The 18805-nt window shown below is 40.1% G+C and overlaps 1 protein-coding gene across 1 annotated transcript in view; it reads left to right on the top strand.

The window, feature by feature from the left end:
• LOC126188080 (NHL repeat-containing protein 2) overlaps positions 1-18805 on the top strand; it is a 156838-nt gene that overhangs the window by 84557 nt on the left and 53476 nt on the right. Inside the window, exon 7 of the mRNA XM_049929532.1 lies at positions 16985-17210. Coding sequence (XP_049785489.1) covers positions 16985-17210 — 226 coding nt within the window. The remainder of the gene's footprint in view (positions 1-16984; positions 17211-18805) is intronic.

Here is an 18805-nt window from a genome sequence, read left to right as displayed (position 1 = left end):
AATTAATATATGTTAAAAACTCCTCTTTTTTCAGAAAGCCTTTACTCGCTATTGTCAGTCTACATTTTATATCTTCCTTATTCCAATTATCATCATCAGTTATTTTGCTGTTCAAAGAGCAAAATCCATTTACTATTTTTAGTATCTCTTTTCCTAATCTAATTCATTCAGCATTACCTGATTTACTTCGACAGCATTCCATTACCGTTTTTTACTTTTGTCAATACTCATATTGTAAACCACTTTACAAGATACTATCCATTCCATTCAACAATTGTTCCTAGTCCTTAACAGTATCTGACAGAATTACAATGTCATTGGCAATCCGCAAAGTGTTTACTAGTTCTCCCCAAACTGTAATACCATTTCTAAATTTCACCTTGGTTTCCTTCACAGCTAGCACTTTGTACAGATTGAAGAACATCTGGTAAGCTACAACCCTATCCCATTCATTTCTCAATTATGGCTTCCCTTTCACGTTCTTCGACTCTTATAACTGCAGTGTGGTTTCTGTAAAAATTGTAAATAACATTTTACTCCCTGTATTTTACCCTTGCTACCTCCAGTGTTTTGAAGAGACTATTCCGGTCAACATTGCCAAAGGTTTCTCTAATCACAGGTGGGCGACTGGCAGCCTGTAAGCAATATTCAACCCATGATGGGTTTGAATCTGGCCCGTGGAAGATATTCATGTAAGAGAGACCGAGGTGCTGCAGAATTTTACAGTGAAAGTTCTTAGGACAGCTATTGTAAAATGTCATAAGTAAAGAAACAAGATGCATAAATAAATGTAAACATCTGAAGGTGAGGTGAACATAAAATGAATGTACTCTCTAAAATGCTTGTTTTTCGGTATGCTTTGTTGGCATGGTAGGTGGGGAAAGGGGTGCCATTGATATCAGTGCATTACTCCATAAACATTAACACCACTGATGCTATAGTTTTGACTTCATGTGCTAAGTGTGCTACTGCGCGTCATGTGATGAAGTGGCCTGCGAGCTTAAGTAAGTATGTGAATCATGCCCACAGGTCACCAAAGGTTTGCCATACCTGCCCTAAATCTATCAATGCAATGAATTTAGGTTTGCTTTTCTTCAGTCTGTCTTCTAAAGTAAATCATAGGATCAGTATTGTCTTACATGGTCCTACAATTCTCTGGAACCTGATCAAATGTTCACCAAAGTTGGTCTCTACCACTTTTTCCATTCTTCTGTAAATACGTTGTGTCAATATTTTGCAACCATGACTTATTAAACTGATAGTTGGTAGTATTCGCATCTGTCAGCACCTGTTTTCTTTGGAACTGGAATTATTACATTCTTCTTGAAGTCTGAGGGTATTTTGCCCCTCTCATATACCTTGCACACCAGGTGGAATAATTTTGTCATGGCTGGCTCTTGTAAGGATGTCAATAATTCGGAGGCAATGTCACCTACTCCAGGGGCCTTGTTTCAATTAGGTCTTTCAGTGCTCTGTGAGAGTTGTCTCGCAGTGTCATGTCTCTCATCTCTGCTTCACCTGTTTTTTCTTCTCTTTTATAAAATTGCTCTACGTTTGCTCCACTTGTATAGAACATCTATATATTCCTTTCAGCTTTCCCTTCTTTGTTTAATATTCGCTTGCCACTTGAGCTATTGATATTAATACAATTGCTTCTCTTTTCTCTGAAGTACTCTTTAATTTTCTTGTAGACAGCATGTATCTTTCCTCTAGTTACGAATGCTTCTACAATCTTGCATTTGTCCTCAAGCCATTTCTGCATAGCATTTTTGCACTTTCTGTCAGTCGCATTTTTAAACATATGTGTTGCCTTTCCCCTGCTACATTTTTATGTTTTCTCTTTTCATTGGTTAATTTCAGTACATCATGAGTTATCCAAACATTTCTACTGGACCTATGCAATGCTCTGTTGCCTTCCATATTTCATTCCTCAGTGCTACCCATTCATATGCTACACACACACACACACACACACACACACACACCTCTGAAGCTCTAAACAACCTCTGGTTCAATCAATGCATCCTGATCCCATCTCCTTGATTGCCTACCTTTTTGCAATTTCTTTAGTTTTAGTCTGCAGTTCATAACCAATAAGTTTTGCTCTGAGTTATCCACAGCTTCCTCCAGAAATGTTTTACGGTTTAAAATTTGGTTTTAAAATCTCTGTTTTACCCATGTATAATCAGTCTGAAAACTTTCAATGCCCCCAGATCTCTTCCATGTATACAACGTTCTTTCATGACTCTTAAACCAAATGTTAGAGATGATTAAATTATGGTTTGTGCAAAATTCTACTGAGTGACTTCCTCTTTCATTCCTTTTCCTCAGTCCATGTTCTCCTATTATTTTTCCTTCTCTTCCTCTTCCTACTTCTGAATTCCTTTCACTCATTACAATTAAATTTTAATGTCCTTTAACTATATGAATAATTTTGTTTATTTCACTATACATTCTTTCAGTACCTTCATAATTTTGCGAGGTTAGTTGGCATATAAACTTGTACTAATGTGACAGATGTTGGCTTGGAGTGTATCTTGGCCACAGTAATGCATTTACTACACTGTTAATAGTAGCATATCCCCATTTCTGTTCTTTTATTCATTGTTAGGCCTGCTTCCTTACAACCCCTGTTGGATTTCATGTTGATAACTCTGTATGACTTGACCAAAAGTCCTATTCTTCATGCCACCATATTCTGCTAATTCCAACTATATCTAACATAAACCTGACCATTTCCATATATCTCTAATGGATGTAACACACCATGGTCTGACCTGTACAAGGCCAGTTTTGTTTTTCTTGTTGGCAACATCCTCCTAAGTAGCCCCACCCAGAGATCCGAATGGAGTCTGTTTTACCCAAGAAAAAGCCACCATAATTTAACCATCCAGTAGAGCTGCATGCCTTGTAGTTTCCCCTTGCTTTCAGCCATTTGCAGTATCGGCACAAAATTGCGCTACATCCCTTCTTCCAGTAATGCTAGTCCTCCAAGTTTTGCAGGAGAACTACTGTTAAGTTTGGAAGGAAGGTAGGAGGTGAGGTTCTGGTGAAAGTAAAGCTGTGAGTATGTTGTGTTGTGCTTGGGTAGCTCAATTGGTGGAGCCCTTTCCCAAGAAAGGCAAAGGTTCCAGGTTCAAGTCCTGGTCTGGCACATGGGTTTAATCTGCGAGAAAGTTTCTTATCTGCACAAACTCCACTACAAAGTGAAAATTCATTTTGGTTTTTGCCATAGTTTTAGCTGATATATCGGTGTTGCATCCGCCCACCTTGTAGGTCTGTCAGTGGCTGTGAATAAGTCTGTGTATCTTTCTGATAGTCAAGGGTGGGGTATCAGGTCAACACGAACATGGGCCTAGAAAGTTACCGATATCACTCTGTACATTGCTGCCCACTTTATTTTGTTGGCGCCACAGAATTCAGGAACATGTCCATTCATGTGCGTATTTTTCACAGAAATCCACACAAAATGATCATTAAGTAATCTCATTGTAGTGTTGGTTCCAGGGTGAGATAGGTCTTGGATGCTGTCTTTCAGAACTTCTTCAAAAAGCATGGGTGTGGTTTGTCTTGAGAAACTTCACAACACAGCTTCAACTTTGAGTTGGGTACTGGAATTTGTTCTAGTTTTAGTCTTGTAGGTGAGTCACCTAACTGTGGGTCTTGGGCTTGCTCCACAGCAAGTACTCTGCAGTCTGTTATAATCTCCAACACTCCACAGATAAGGTAAAAAGAATCAGCCACTAAATTTTCTGCTCCTTTTATGGACCTTACGGATTCTGTATATTGAAACTCTTGTAGTGAGCATTTGTTGCTGACATTTTTGAATGCAGGGGTAATGGGCTTATGATTTGTAAAAATAGTCACTGTTCAAGGTTCTATTTGCAGATAGAAGTATCTGACTTTCTCATAAATTGCCAACCATTCCCTAGTTATATGCATTCCACTTCTTTTGGGCCAGTTATAGCTTCCTAGAGAAAAACTTCAGTGGTTGCCAGTGTTCTCTACTTGTTGGAGTGCTGCACCAGTTGTTACTGGCTTGCATCAACAACAATTGCTATTTGTGTGTAGAGAATCGGATGACCGAGTAACAGTGCCTTGCTTAAATTCATCTGGAGGTCACTGAATGCCTTTCACATCTCTGATGTCTACTTAACCACTCAGCATCTTGTGGTGTCGCATCCTGTTAGTGCATCTTTGAGTGGTGTCAGCACGTCTGCTGTTGCCAGTAGGTGAAGTCAACAAAACTTTATCATTCCCAGGAAACACCTCAGTTGTTAGTAATTTCCTGGTTTTGGCAGAGATTTTAGTGTAGCAACTTCTTTTGCCAATGGGTGGATGCTGTAAACTGAAATGGTATGGCCCAGGAAGGTAACTTGAGTCTTTCCCATGATCCTGATTTTTCTCTCTTTTTTGTTTATCACCACACCGTGGTCATGTTATTTATGCACTTGTGCATTAGGAGAGAACACTAAGTAGGCAAAACAAAGTGAAAGTCAGTAATTCTATGATTGTTTGGGGATGTGGTCATTTAATACTATTTAAATGAAAGTTTTGCTATTTGACTGTATAGACTGTTTATTCTGCTGTACAATCATGATTCCAGGCTTTGGCCATTTTCAAGTACTACAATTTTGAGCATTATCAGACTTCTGTAAAAGAAGTCGTCGTATATTAAACAAATGTAAACCAATTTTAATATATTTGACAGTGACTTCATTTATAGAAGTGGGATCATGCCCAAAACTGTGGTGCCTGAAAATGGCTAAAGACTGACATCATGACTTTACAGTGGAATAAATTATCAACATTGTCAAATAGTGGAACTTTCATTTTAAAAAACTGAAAGTTCATTAAGTACCTCATTGATGAAACATTGCCATGTCTGGATAGCATTATTTAGGTTTAAAGGTATGAACAAAAATTCAAATAAACCAAATGCAGTAATCACCACCCTCTTTAAAATGTCGCTTGTGGCTAATGGTATCTGTTTGTATGTCCTTTTACAATTGAAAACATTAAAAACATTTGTGCCAGCCAGTGCTCACATGAAGTCTTGTACAGTGGTGCAGTCTTCCTTTGGAAAACTTTTTATTTGTCAAGATATAGTTTCGATCAGTTAAAAAAGCCAGCTTCAAATGTGAGAATATAAAAAATGCTACTGGCTAGTATTCATAATGTAAAGACTAGACCAAATTAATTGTTCTATAATAGATGTGAGAGTACATACCACGTAATAAAAAGCAGTGTCCACATCAGTTATTAAAGTGAGATGTTCTGTCACAATCATGTTTACAAGTCCTGTAAAGTATATGGGAATAATACACAGTCATCGGTAAGAAGTTATACATAAAAGATTTTTAGAATACATCTACCTCAAACTTTGTAGTTACGATACATACAGGGTGGTCAGAAACAGTCTTGTAAGCTTGTAAGGATGTTGCAAGGTAGGTTGTGCTGAGAAATAATTGTTAAGAAAAAAAATTCAGTACTTTGCACCATTCCCGAGTTAATTAGCATTGAAGTTAGTCGGTCAGCTGTTGCACGTGCAAATTCAAGCAGCCCGCCTAGCACGTGCAAATTCAAGCAGCCCACCAGAGACAATATTGCTGGACATGTTCTTCATTTGATTTCCTAAAACTGAACAAGACAGTGAACATGGGATGGTAGTAAGGATCGAACCTGAGCCAAAGTCTGAGCAGTCATGTGCAATATCATCTACGAATGAGAACAACTGAAACTAAATTGCATCTAGCAGACCACTTGAAGTTGCCCGCATGATGGTCTGATCGGTTAAATTCAATGCTAATCAACTCAGAAATGACACATCATATAAAACTTTTTCTTAACTATTATTTCTCATTGCAACCTACCCTACAACACCCTTACAAGCTTTTCAGATGTTTTCTGACCACCCTGTATGCACTATGCTCTATTTTGTTGTACGGTAGCCTACAACAGATAAATTGTAATGATATAAAGAGGCGACATAAGGAGCCTTCTTGTCTGTTGACAGTATCAGAAGAAGCTGCCACCAAAAGGCAGTTCAATAAATATACAGAGTAAAACAATAAAAAATATGCAGTAATTTAAAAAATGTATGTAGAGTACATTACAGTATTTTGTATGTAAAAAAAATATGAAAGCTGCCCAATTAGTTAGAGCCAACAGATGGTGTAGGTAATAAAGATTTGACATTCCAATAAGAGGGCAGTACATCTGAATATACGTATACAATTTAACATAAAATGCCAGACACTGCAGCATTCAGTAGTATGATTAAAATTATAAATCTGATATAAAGTATGCTTTTACAAAAATTTTAAGTATAGTTTATCATGGACAATCCCATGCAAGTAGTGGACCATCGACATAGTTGTGATGTAAACTATATAAAAAAAACTAATTTTGACTGATGTTCAGGATACCTGAAAGAACATTCACTTATTGGCTGCTCTTAAATACATGTCAATGATTTTGTCTGAACAACAGCAGAAAATATACAATACTAAAGGTTCCAACTTCTTGTACATTGGTGACCAGGTACCTGTCTGGGATTGTTCTTGCATTTAAGGCCAGCTAATCCTCTTATGGCTTCCATGAGCCATCTTGCTTGTGAACTAGGCATAGGGGCGAAGCCCATTATCTGTTCATCTCAAAATTTTTCTTCATCTCTATCAGCCTTTCGGGTGTGATTCTGCATGTGCACAGTGTCCTGGTGTGGTATGGATGTATTGTACTGCATTCTGTTTGTTTTCGTCACAGTGAACCTGCTCTTTCAGCACTTTCATTAATTCTCCTGAATGGTCCTCTGAAGGCTTCCATGTTTCAGCTACATCTACATCTGCCGATGGCCGTACACAGTGGTGACACTGGTTCCCATCACATCATCCCAGTTAAATGATGTTGGGCTTGGCTAGCACTTGGATGGGTACCTTCGGGGTCTGCCAAGCGCTGTTGGCAAGGAGGTTCCACTCAGCATTTGTGAGGCCAGTTTAGGAGCTACTTGACTGACAAGTAGCAGCTCCAGTCACAAAAACTAACAATGGCCACGAGAGTGATGTGCTTTGACCACACGCCCCTCCATATCCATATCCATATCCAGTGAAGCCTGCCGGCTGAGGACGACATGGCAGTCAGTCAGTAACGCTGAACTGTCCGAGGCCTGTTCGTATGGAGTAGAGTGGTATATCTACATCTGCATACATACTCCGCAAGCCATTGTACAGTACAAGGCAGAGGATACTCTGTACCACTAATAGTTGTTTCTTTTTCTGTTCTACTCACAAATAAAGTGAGGGAAAAATGACGGTCTGTAAGCCTCGATATGAACACTCATTTCTCATGTTTTATCTTCATGGTCCTTATGTGAAATTTATGTTGGAGGCAATAGAATTGTTCTGGAGTCAACTTCGAATTCTAGTTCTCTTAATTCTATCAGGAGTGTTCATCGAAAAGTATATCCCCTTCCCTCCAGGGACTCCCATTTGAGTTTCCAAAGCATCACCGTAATAGTTGTGTGTCGTTCAAGGCTACTGGTAACAAATCTAGCAGCCCACCTCCTGCTTGGATGTCTTTCTTTAATCCAACGTGGTGAAGATCCCAAACACTCGAGCAGTACTCAAGAAGAGGTTGCATTAGCATCCTACATATGGTCTCCTTTACAGACGAACCACACTTTCCCAAAATTCTCCCAATAAACCGAAGTTGACTCTTCACCTTCCTTACCACAGTCCTCACATATTCATTCCATTTCATATCGTTTTGCTACATTATGCCCAGATATTTAAACAATATGACTATGTCAAGCAGGACACTACTAATGCTGTATTGGAACATTACAGGTTTCTTTTTCTTACTCATCTGCACTAACTTACATTTTTCTACATTTTGAGCCAGCTGCTATTCACCACAGCAAATATAAATTTTGTCTAAACCGTCTTATCCTTCTACAGTCACTTAACTTTTACACCTTCCCGCTATGCTGTGTTCCTTCAAGGACAACACATTGTCAGTTCTCTGCAGCACACTGTAAGTCTGATGAAAGGTCATCAGACTAAAGGTAGTCCCTGGCATTACACTGTTGTCCACTGAGCTTAACAATCATACTCTCTGTAAGTCAGCTATGTACCCAAAATGTGTCAGGAAATCAGTGCCTATTATTGTTTCTGAGATATCAGCAATCAGAAAAGACCACAAAACTTTTGGAAAAACCCACATCAACAGTGCATACTTTCTGTCTATGAGTATTGATCAATGAGTTATTAACTGCCTTCAAGTCTTGGATGAAAATCCTGCTTGTTGCATGATGCATGATTAACAGGGAATGTGGTGATATCTAAGACAGTGTCTACTAGAAATGTTGTACCAGTATGTTTGCCTGACACCTACAGTCTTTTCAATGTGGTAGAGTATGCACATTGGGATGGCTATTACCAATGGCATGTAGATACTGCACTGTTACTGTAGACACCTTGGTCCTTTAAGTAAGTGCATGGTGACATGCATTTTGCATCATCTCTGCCAAAATGTTTATGATACCAGCACACTTTGTCTAAGTCCTTCCACTGGCATCATGTTTTATACGGTGGTGGTGCCAGCTTGAACTGATCTTGATTTTGGTTACTGACGCTGCGTCATAACTGCTGGATGCACAGCTGCACTGTCAGTGCCTCCACTGAGGCTCGTAAGTTCCTGATCTCATCTGAAAAGCTGAGTTGTCATCATGGGCACACACCCACACAGTCTGGAATTGTAGTTTCTGTTGAGTTCAGCTGACCGCAGTCAATTTCACTCAACAGGTGTGACAATGCCATTTCAGCTGTCGCAGTTGACTCAGGTGTCACATAAACCGTATCTGCAGCCGGCAATAATTTGTTGGTGATCTCTCCTCATATACTGCCAAAGCCATCTGCTCTTCAACCAGAAGTTGTTGCTGCTAATCATGTAACAACAAATTGTCAGATACTGCTGAGCTGTCTACTAAGTTGTGTCGGTGCCACCAGAACTCCAACATGTCCTGTCACCTAGATTCTTCTAATATAGTACCTGCTTGACTGTGAGGTCAATAGATTTTGTGCAGGCTTGCTTTAATCTCCATGTGTCGACGAGTTCATTATAATGTTCACACCACACATCACATTGTAGTTTGATGGTCTAAGTTACTTATCACCAGGGTGAATCACTCATGATTGTTGACCATCTTCTGTTGTCAGAACATGTTTTGCATCACGACAAAGCACGTGTGCAGTTGAGAGAGGATGAATTGCAGCACCTACTATTGAAAGTTCTGTGGGGTTGAACTGCTGAATACCTGATTGCCTAACTAGATACCTTGTTGCCTCTGACTGTTTCTGTGGCTCTGCTAGAGTATTCGCTGTTGCACCTGGTTGTGATGCAGGATGTTTCTCTTGAGTCAGCAGATACTTTAAATCTTGCTTAGCATCAGTCTGCACCCCACTGACAATATCCACTGTGTAGTGATATATGTGCATTGTTGAATTAATGCTGTCTTCGTTCTCCTATAGGGGTTTCATGCTCATATTTTTTGGAACGGCAAACTCCAAAGTCTTTATTTCATTCTAGAGTGTGGTAATTTCACCAGAAATGGCATGTAATAGCTTGCCATTGTTGCTCATTATCCTACGCATATCTCATCTGCTTGCTACTTATTGCCATTTGCCACAATGTACAAAAATTTTTGGACAGGGTCACAATTACAGTGGCCTGACATTAACTATCCACATAAATGATAATACATAATTACAGAATGTATAGAATTAGTTTTATTATTAGCATAAGTTACAGATTGATAAGAATATGTGACACTAAAAATTAACTCACAGAATTCTTAATAAAACGGCAAGGATCACAACACAAAACGTGTCAGAGAATTTACTTGAGCAACCTGTTATTCTTACAATGCACAAGTACACAATAAAGTATCATTACCACAAGTTGTTTGGGTCTGATATGTTACCACATAGTCATACAGGTCCCTGTTACTTAGCCTTTCTTGAAATCAAGCTTCCTGCATTGTTGGATGAGGTTCCTTTGGCCACAAGGATGTGTGTGTTCAGGGTGTATACGACCCGGGACAACCGGGATATCCGGGAAAAACCCGGGAATTTTTTCATCCGGGAGAAAACCGGGAATTTTTCGGAATTCCGGGAATTTTTCATTGTTTTAGCTTTCAGTTAAATTTTTGTAATTTTGACTGCAGAATTGATTCTCTAGCAAAGAATGTTATTGTATCCTGCTACTGGAGAATGATACTGCAGCAATAAAATATAAACGAGAGGGAAAAAAATAAAACTTTAGTGGCATAGGAAATGTGCAATTTACGACAACAAAACACCGTACATGCACAAGCGTCAGCAGATCGCAAAAATATTTCAAAGGCCGTAGGGCGCAGACTAATTCTTCGTAACAATAAACTGCTTGCTATGAGCATGACGTCACAACTGTTCACCTTAGCTTCGTCTGACCAGTTGCCAGCGGTCTGTTGCGCAAGCGCATTTGACTAGTGTATAAGCAGTACCTTCTCCCGCTTCCCGCTACTTGAAGTTTGGCTGTAAGCTGTATCGGTAGCAGCAGCAAGCAGCCAGATGCAAACGAGAAACATTTTTATCACGCGCCCTAGCTGCCAGATACGCGCTTGCACAGAGTTGCCTGAGTTGTAGTGGGGATGAGGCTAGTCTCCACGTGACCCGTCTTTACGTTAAGTGATTTCGCTGCTTCTCTTTGTGTGCAGCTCCCACGTCAAATGAAAACAAAAACGGATTTCTGTGGCCGGGAGCTATCAAGTGAATTAAAATACATTCACATAATTACGGAGGACAAAAATATATTATTAATTTCAGTTTTCTGATTTTATTTTATTTCCAAGTTAGTAGCAGTCAAACATTAATCGCCTTGCAGAAGAATGAAGTTATTTTTGCAAGTTTGCTAAAGAAATTCTGCTGAGGCAATAATTTTATTTGAAACGAAGTGTTTCATTCTACAGTATTGGCTAGTTCCAACTGTTCGCTGAATTTCAAGTGCACGTTATCATCTTCTACCATGTATGGCATTATGCCATAATAAAGAACCAGTCGATTCCCGGCGGGGTCAGGAATTTTCATTGCCTCGTGATGACTGGGTGTTGTGTGATGTCCTTAGGTTAGTTAGGTTTAAGTAGTTCTAAGTTCTAGGGGACTGATGACCATAGATGTTAAGTCCCATAGTGCTCAGAGCCATTTCAACCATTTTTTTAAAGAACCAAACATGAGATCGTAGAGTACTGGTACTCCAAGAAAATTTAAATAAAAAAAAAAAAAAAGCCAATTTGCACTTCAAGCCGAATTATGCAATTTAGTATGGTTTACGAAATGTCGATACTCTTTGGAGTATCCTCTGATGCCCTGTTTCATTTATGGTGTAATGTAAGCTCTCTTAGTGCTTTATACACACGAACGTGCGGGCTTCCTACACCACTGCAGTTGCACACGCACAATAATGAGTTTTCTGGCGCTCTCTGGCAACTGGTAAATCGAACCTATTTCTAACAGTATTGCGAACGGTGGTTAGAAAAGTGTTACTTTCAAAGTAAATTTCTTTTTACGCAAGATGAATTATGTTACGTGTGAGAAAGTGGGATGGATATCTAAATCACAGAGCGTTCGAAACTGAACAGTTTGAGGACCAGCCACTTACAAGAATTTCGAGCCGAGGCATTTATGTCATAATTTTAAATTTACTGGCACATTTGAGTGATGTATCTTGAAGTATAACACACGCAAAAAAAGATCAATATTACATGTGAAAGCTTAGCTTCTATTGTAGCGTGTTAATCTTAGAGACCAATATTATATGTGAAAGCTTAGCTTTTCTTGTAGATATACGGTACTGTTTACATTAATGTTTCAAAATGGTTCAAATGGCTCTGAGCACTATGGGACTCAACAGCTTAGGTCATAAGTCCCCTAGGACTTAGAACTACTTAAACCTAACTAACCTAAGGACATCACACACACCCTTGCCTGAGGCAGGATTCGAACCTGCGACCGTAGCAGTCCCGCGGTTCCGGACTGCAGCGCCAGAACCGTTAGACCACCGCAGTCGGCTTTACATTAATGTAAACCGTTAACTTTTCCTCTTGTGTGTTCGCGCTATGTAACCAGTGATCTTGCTATTGGCTGACTATAACACGTGCCCTATGCTCTGAATAGCTGCTGTCATCGGCTGGCAAGATCTCGTGGCTTGAGATATGACTCGCTTACAAAAGGACATCGCAACCTCGGTAGCAACGCTCCGGAATCTAACGCGCTGTTTGGTGCAATTCGTATTTATACTTTCGTAATGCGAAAATATGCAGCGTATATGTTGCTGCAAATGAAAGGTCTTTCCAAAACTTCTTTCCTTTTTTTTCTTTATTAAAAGTCTCTCCAAAACTTCTCTGCTCCGTCTTTTCTTTTTTTTTTCGAGAAGTTGTACGCGATTATATAAAACGTTAACCATTCAAAGGGTTGATAAGTTTTACAGTTCCGAGGGAAAATCTACGGAAAACCTAGTCACTTAGCACAGAAAAATATTTTCGTCCGGGAAAAAGCATATTTTTTAAACGGGATATCCGGGAGAAATCCGGGAATAATCCGGGAATTTTTTTTCCTTGTCCCCGTAGACACCCTGGTGTTCTTATAGCATGATGGGGCCCCTGTCAGGCTACAAATCATCTAAACATGACATTCCCTGGAAGACTATTCAACAGAAATGGTCTTATTTCGTGGCCACCAAAATTTGCTGGTGTTACCTTTTTAGATTTTTGCCTCTGGGCTGGTTGAAGGGCAAAAGCTGCAAAAACAGTAAACACAAGAGATGAATTGATCATTTGGTTTATGAATAGTGCTGCCCTTATAAAAGAATGATAAGATGGCCTCAGAAGAACTACACTTGGTGTTGTCAAGATAAATAAAAGTGCGTTGGACATGCAAGCATATTTAGGTTATTCAACATTAAACATAGTCATTACCTTTGCCTAACACCTTCTGTGAGTATTTGTTTGGGTTACTTTCTGACAGCTGTTCCTCATAACCAATAAAAACTGGGCACATGTTATACGGAATGTTTTATTCAAAGTACACTGAAGAGCCAAAGAAACTGGTATAGGCATGCACTTTCAAATACAGAGATATGTAAATAGGCAGAATACAGTGTTGCGGTTGGCAACACCCATATAAGACAACAAGTATCTGGCGCAGTTGTTAGCAGTTACTGCTGCCACAGTGACAGCTTATCAAGATTTAAGTGAGTCTGAATGTGGTGTTATAGTCGGCATATGAACAATGGAACCAACATCTCTGAGGTAGCAATGAAGTGGGGATTTTCCCGTACAACCATTTCACGAGTGTACTGTGAATATCAGGAATCCAGTAAAGCATCAAATCTCTGACATCACTGTGGCCGGGGAAAAATTCCTGCAAGAACGGGACCAATGATGACTGAAGAGAGTTGTTCAATGTGACAGAAGTGCAACCCTTCCGCAAATTGTTGCTGATTTCAATGCTGGGCCATCAACAAGTATCAGTGTGTGAACCATTCAACGAAACCCAGAGGCATTGGCAGCGAGAGCCCTGCTTTCACAAAATCTCATACCCAATTTGTGTCTTGTCCCACAGGTTCCATAAAAGGAAAGCAACTCAATCCTTCCTGTATCTTTCAATCTCCTTGACTAGGCTAGTTGAGGCACTTGTTTTATATAAACTACAAATGTTTCATATCTCAAATCATATACACTCCTGGAAATTGAAATAAGAACACCGTGAATTCATTGTCCCAGGAAGGGGAAACTTTATTGACACATTCCTGGGGTCAGATACATCACATGATCACACTGACAGAACCACAGGCACATAGACACAGGCAACAGAGCATGCACAATGTCGGCACTAGTACAGTGTATATCCACCTTTCGCAGCAATGCAGGCTGCTATTCTCCCATGGAGACGATCGTAGAGATGCTGGATGTAGTCCTGTGGAACGGCTTGCCATGCCATTTCCACCTGGCGCCTCAGTTGGACCAGCGTTCGTGCTGGACGTGCAGACCGCGTGAGACGACGCTTCATCCAGTCCCAAACATGCTCAATGGGGGACAGATCCGGAGATCTTGCTGGCCAGGGTAGTTGACTTACACCTTCTAGAGCACGTTGGGTGGCACGGGATACATGCGGACGTGCATTGTCCTGTTGGAACAGCAAGTTCCCTTGCCGGTCTAGGAATGGTAGAACGATGGGTTCGATGACGGTTTGGATGTACCGTGCACTATTCAGTGTCCCCTCGACGATCACCAGTGGTGTACGGCCAGTGTAGGAGATCGCTCCCCACACCATGATGCCGGGTGTTGGCCCTGTGTGCCTCGGTCGTATGCAGTCCTGATTGTGGCGCTCACCTGCACGGCGCCAAACACGCATACGACCATCATTGGCACCAAGGCACAAGCGACTCTCATCGCTGAAGACGTCACGTCTCCATTCGTCCCTCCATTCACGCCTGTCGCGACACCACTGGAGGCGGGCTGCATGATGTTGGAGCGTGAGCGGAAGACGGCCTAACGGTGTGCGGGACCGTAGCCCAGCTTCATGGAGATGGTTGCGAATGGTCCTCGCCGATACCCCAGGAGCAACAGTGTCCCTAATTTGCTGGGAAGTGGCGGTGCGGTCCCCTATGGCACTGCGTAGGATCCTACAGTCTTGGCGTGCATCCGTGCGTCGCTGCGGTCCGGTCCCAGGTCGACGGGCACGTGCACCTTCCGCCGACCATTGGCGACAACATCGATGTACTGTGGAGACCTCACGCCCCACGTGTTGAGCAATTCGGTGGTACGTCCACCCGGCCTCCCGCATGCCCACTATACGCACTCGCTCAAAGTCCGTCAACTGCACATACGGTTCACGTCCACGCTGTCGCGGCATGCTACCAGTGTTAAAGACTGCGATGGAGCTCCATATGCCACGGCCCTCTCGCAGTGTCCGGAGCAAGTATGGTGGGTCTGACACACCGTTGTCAATGTGTTCTTTTTTCCATTTCCAGGAGTGTATGTTCTTCTCATACTTTTCGACTATTTTGTATTATCAAATTCCAAGGCTTCCTTGTAATCTGTCTACTGTTATGTTAACAAGATTTCTGTAAAGGTATATGGCCCATTGCCAACCCACAATCTGGAGGACCAAGGTTTTTGATTTTGGGGTAACCCTACCCTAAATGAATTGCTTTCTCTACAGCTGTCGAAGTTCATCTCCCGTTTCCTTAAAAATGTGAAAGGATGAAGGACAGGGAGTGGGAAGATAGGGTGTTGTAAGATGTGCATCATCTGGTTCAAGATCTGACTGGTGTGGGAGACCCTGCCAGTAGCTCTGCCATCGCCGGCATAGCCTTTAGTAGCATACCAACATGCAAACTTCTCCATCCACATGGAAAGAGCTACTTTAAACTTGTATCTCCTGGAGACAAACTGTGACATATTATTTATTATATATTGCATTGTACATTTTCCTGTGTTTCTTGTAATTGTTACAGCCTTCTATTTTGGTTTTTAAATTTTCTCACCAGGTATCTGTGAAATATGCAGTGACTCGTTCCATGAGAAAGGCATTGACTCACAGGCTCCTACGGAACCTGATGAATTAAAATTACTCTGATTTTCTTCTGTTTTTAATTGACTTTGAGATCAATATCTTGTGTTTTAGGAACATAAATATATCAGTTAAATCAGTTTGGTTTTCATTGTTAAAAAGTGTGGATATTATTGATCCTGTATTCTAGGTTGGTGCATGAGGTCGTAGCGTTTTTGTTTCAGATGTTAGTATTCCAGTTGCTGTGGGTTTATTTATTTATTGTCATTTTTTATTTGTAGTTCACTGTTACTCTTTGAGTTTACGTATTGTTATTTTGTCATTTGAAGATATGATTGGAGCTGTGGATAATAGAAAATGGAGTGCCAAGTGGAGAAATCAAAATATTTCTGACACATTCTTATCTTTGAAATGAGTTGAGGGGTGACAGCAGTGGAACCAGCCATAAACATTTGCTCCACATATGGGATAATTCCATTGGACAGAGCATTGCTTAAAATGGGTTTTTCGTTTTAAGGAGTATTGTTTTAACATTAGTGGTTCTCCACATTCATGAAGACCTTTGGAGTTTGATGAAGATCATTTAAAGTACATTAATCCAGAATGGTTCACGTCACTGTACTTGAAAACTGGCAAATGTGATGAACAGTGATCATTCGACCATTGTGCAACATGTGCATGCAATGAGGAAGGTTCAAAAATCGTATATATGGGTACGACATGCTCTGGGCCAAAATCGCAAAAGTCAGTGGGTGGCCATATGTGCATCTCTGCTTGCTCATTATCAAATAGACTTGTGAACAGCATTGACCATTCCTACCGAATATCATTATTGGTGATGAGAAATGGCGTCTTTCTCCAAATATAAGGGAAATAAATGGCAGCAAGTCCCTGGACAAAGACCTATGCGCATCCACAAAAGTACATCCCAAGAACATTAACCAGGAAACTGGCATGAAGTGATGTTACTCCATGATAACACCCACCTGCTAGGCTTACAAAAACACTATTGGGTTGGAAAGTCATTCCACACCCATCTTATTCACTTGATCCTGCTCCCTCATATATTCACCTTTGCCGCTCTCTATCGCACAGCCTTCAACAAACTTAATTTCCTGATGAAAATGCACTCTGAACATGACTTGATGAGTTCTCCGCCTCCCGCGTTGGCAGACTGTTGTAAATAGTGAAGGAGAATACATTATTGATGACTGAAGTATCTGTGATGTGTACCTGTAGCGCCCATTAAACTTATGGAGAATCATGATGAACTTATGCACCAACCCAATAATAATAGGTAATATTAGAGAAGCAGAAATGTTCCATCATTCTTATTAATAACCTCTTTCTTCCATATTTGTATCACATGCTTACAGGTTTTATAAGGAGGGAACTTGTGTTGCCATTGTGGGTACTGGGAAAGAAGAAAATCGTAACAACTTATATCCTCATGCAGCAGCTTTTGCACAGCCTTCTGGTGTGACACTCTCTCCTGAACTGCAAGCTGTCTTTGTGGCAGATAGTGAGAGCTCAAGTATTCGGAGAGTATCGTTGGTCGATGGAAAAGTCAGTGCTGTTGCTGGAGGCAGTAGAAGTCCTTTTGTAAGTCTTACAAAATTTAGGCACTAATATTTATGTAAAATTAAAGACTGTTACTAATATACTATCATTATAGAAACATGTTGAGTTGTGCACTTAATAAAGTATAGAAATGTAGTAGCTGTTGACTGATGAGTCACAATATTCACATCATACAAACTCCTGGGAATATCAGTATGCTGGCCTGTGCAGTTTTAACTTAAGCAGTTGACAGGCTTTGGTTTGTTTATGTAGGACTGGCAGATTGCTGTATGTCTGTAAAAGAGATTTTATAAGAGAATGTTACAAAATATACACAAAGAGTAAGAAATAAATGTCAGTTGAAGTATTAAGACACACTGAGCATTTACAAAGAAGGTTGATACAAATGGCCACATACATGTGTGACTTGTAGAAGAATATATCTGCAGTTGAAGTATTAAGACACACTGAGCATTTACAAAGAAGGTTGATACAAATGGCCACATACATGTGTGACTTGTAGAAGAATATATCTGCAGTTGAAGTATTAAGACACACTGAGCATTTACAAAGAAGGTTGATACAAATGGCCACACACATGTGTGACTTGTAGAAGAATATATTTGAAGTGCTACAAAGTCTAAATTTGATGACACTCAAAGAAAGTCAAAGAGCTACTTACAAAATTCAAAGAACTGGTTTCAGAGTAAATAATAGTAATTACACAGGCCAACAACGGAAAATCTTTTTTGCTGAAAATACATTATTCTTATGTTTTTTACGGTGGGAAATCCAAATATCATACTTAAAAAACTGTATCACCCACCATTTCTTTACATTTTACAGTTAAATTTATTAAATTAAGCGATTTTTAAAGAATTTAACAGCTTTTATATAGTTAAAATAATTTAAAAACTAGGTGTAATGAACGTAGATGTTGTTGGTAGCACTGCTGGAAAAACATTTGCTGGCAAAAAAATGCCGATTGTATTTTTGTGTTAACAGGTGGTATTTTGTTTACTGTCAGCCTAATGTCACTTTCCCGTTTCCTGTACATGTGCTCAGTACAATGTCTAATCGTGGTTGTAAAAATTCTGCTGACAGTTTTTTTTAATATTTCTGGTGAATTTGTGATTAAAAAACACCAAAGAAACATTACAGACTTTGTGAAAAAGGTTTATCTATCATATTTTGGATCTAAACTTGATCAAGATAAACTTGGGCCCCACATAAGGTATGTTATGTGTGTGTTGAAGATCTGGGAAAATGGTCCAAAAAGGGGAAAAAAAGCCTTTAGATTTGCTGTTCCTATGATATGGAGGGAACCAAGAAATCATTCTGATGTTTGCTACTTTTGCAGTGTAGATATTACTAGTCATAATTCGAAAAACAAGAAGGTAATAAGCTACCCTAACCTTCCGTCCGCCATCCGACCAGTAGGGCATGGTGTAGATTTGTCGGTTCGTAAACCACCAGATGATTTAAATTCTGTTCCAACAGAAGTATTTTCTGATGTACAATCTGATTTAGATGAACCAGATGATGTTGAATTCCATTGTAATACAGAAAGTCTAGAGCCCAAATTGTTTACTTAGACCGAGCTTAATGATTTGGTTAGAGATCTGGGCTTAACGAAA

This window comes from Schistocerca cancellata, chromosome 5, assembly GCF_023864275.1.
Source record: "Schistocerca cancellata isolate TAMUIC-IGC-003103 chromosome 5, iqSchCanc2.1, whole genome shotgun sequence".
NCBI classification, from domain to species: Eukaryota; Metazoa; Arthropoda; class Insecta; order Orthoptera; family Acrididae; genus Schistocerca; species Schistocerca cancellata.
Note: the sequence above shows the minus strand (reverse complement) of the source record. Positions and strands in the feature narration are given on the sequence as shown.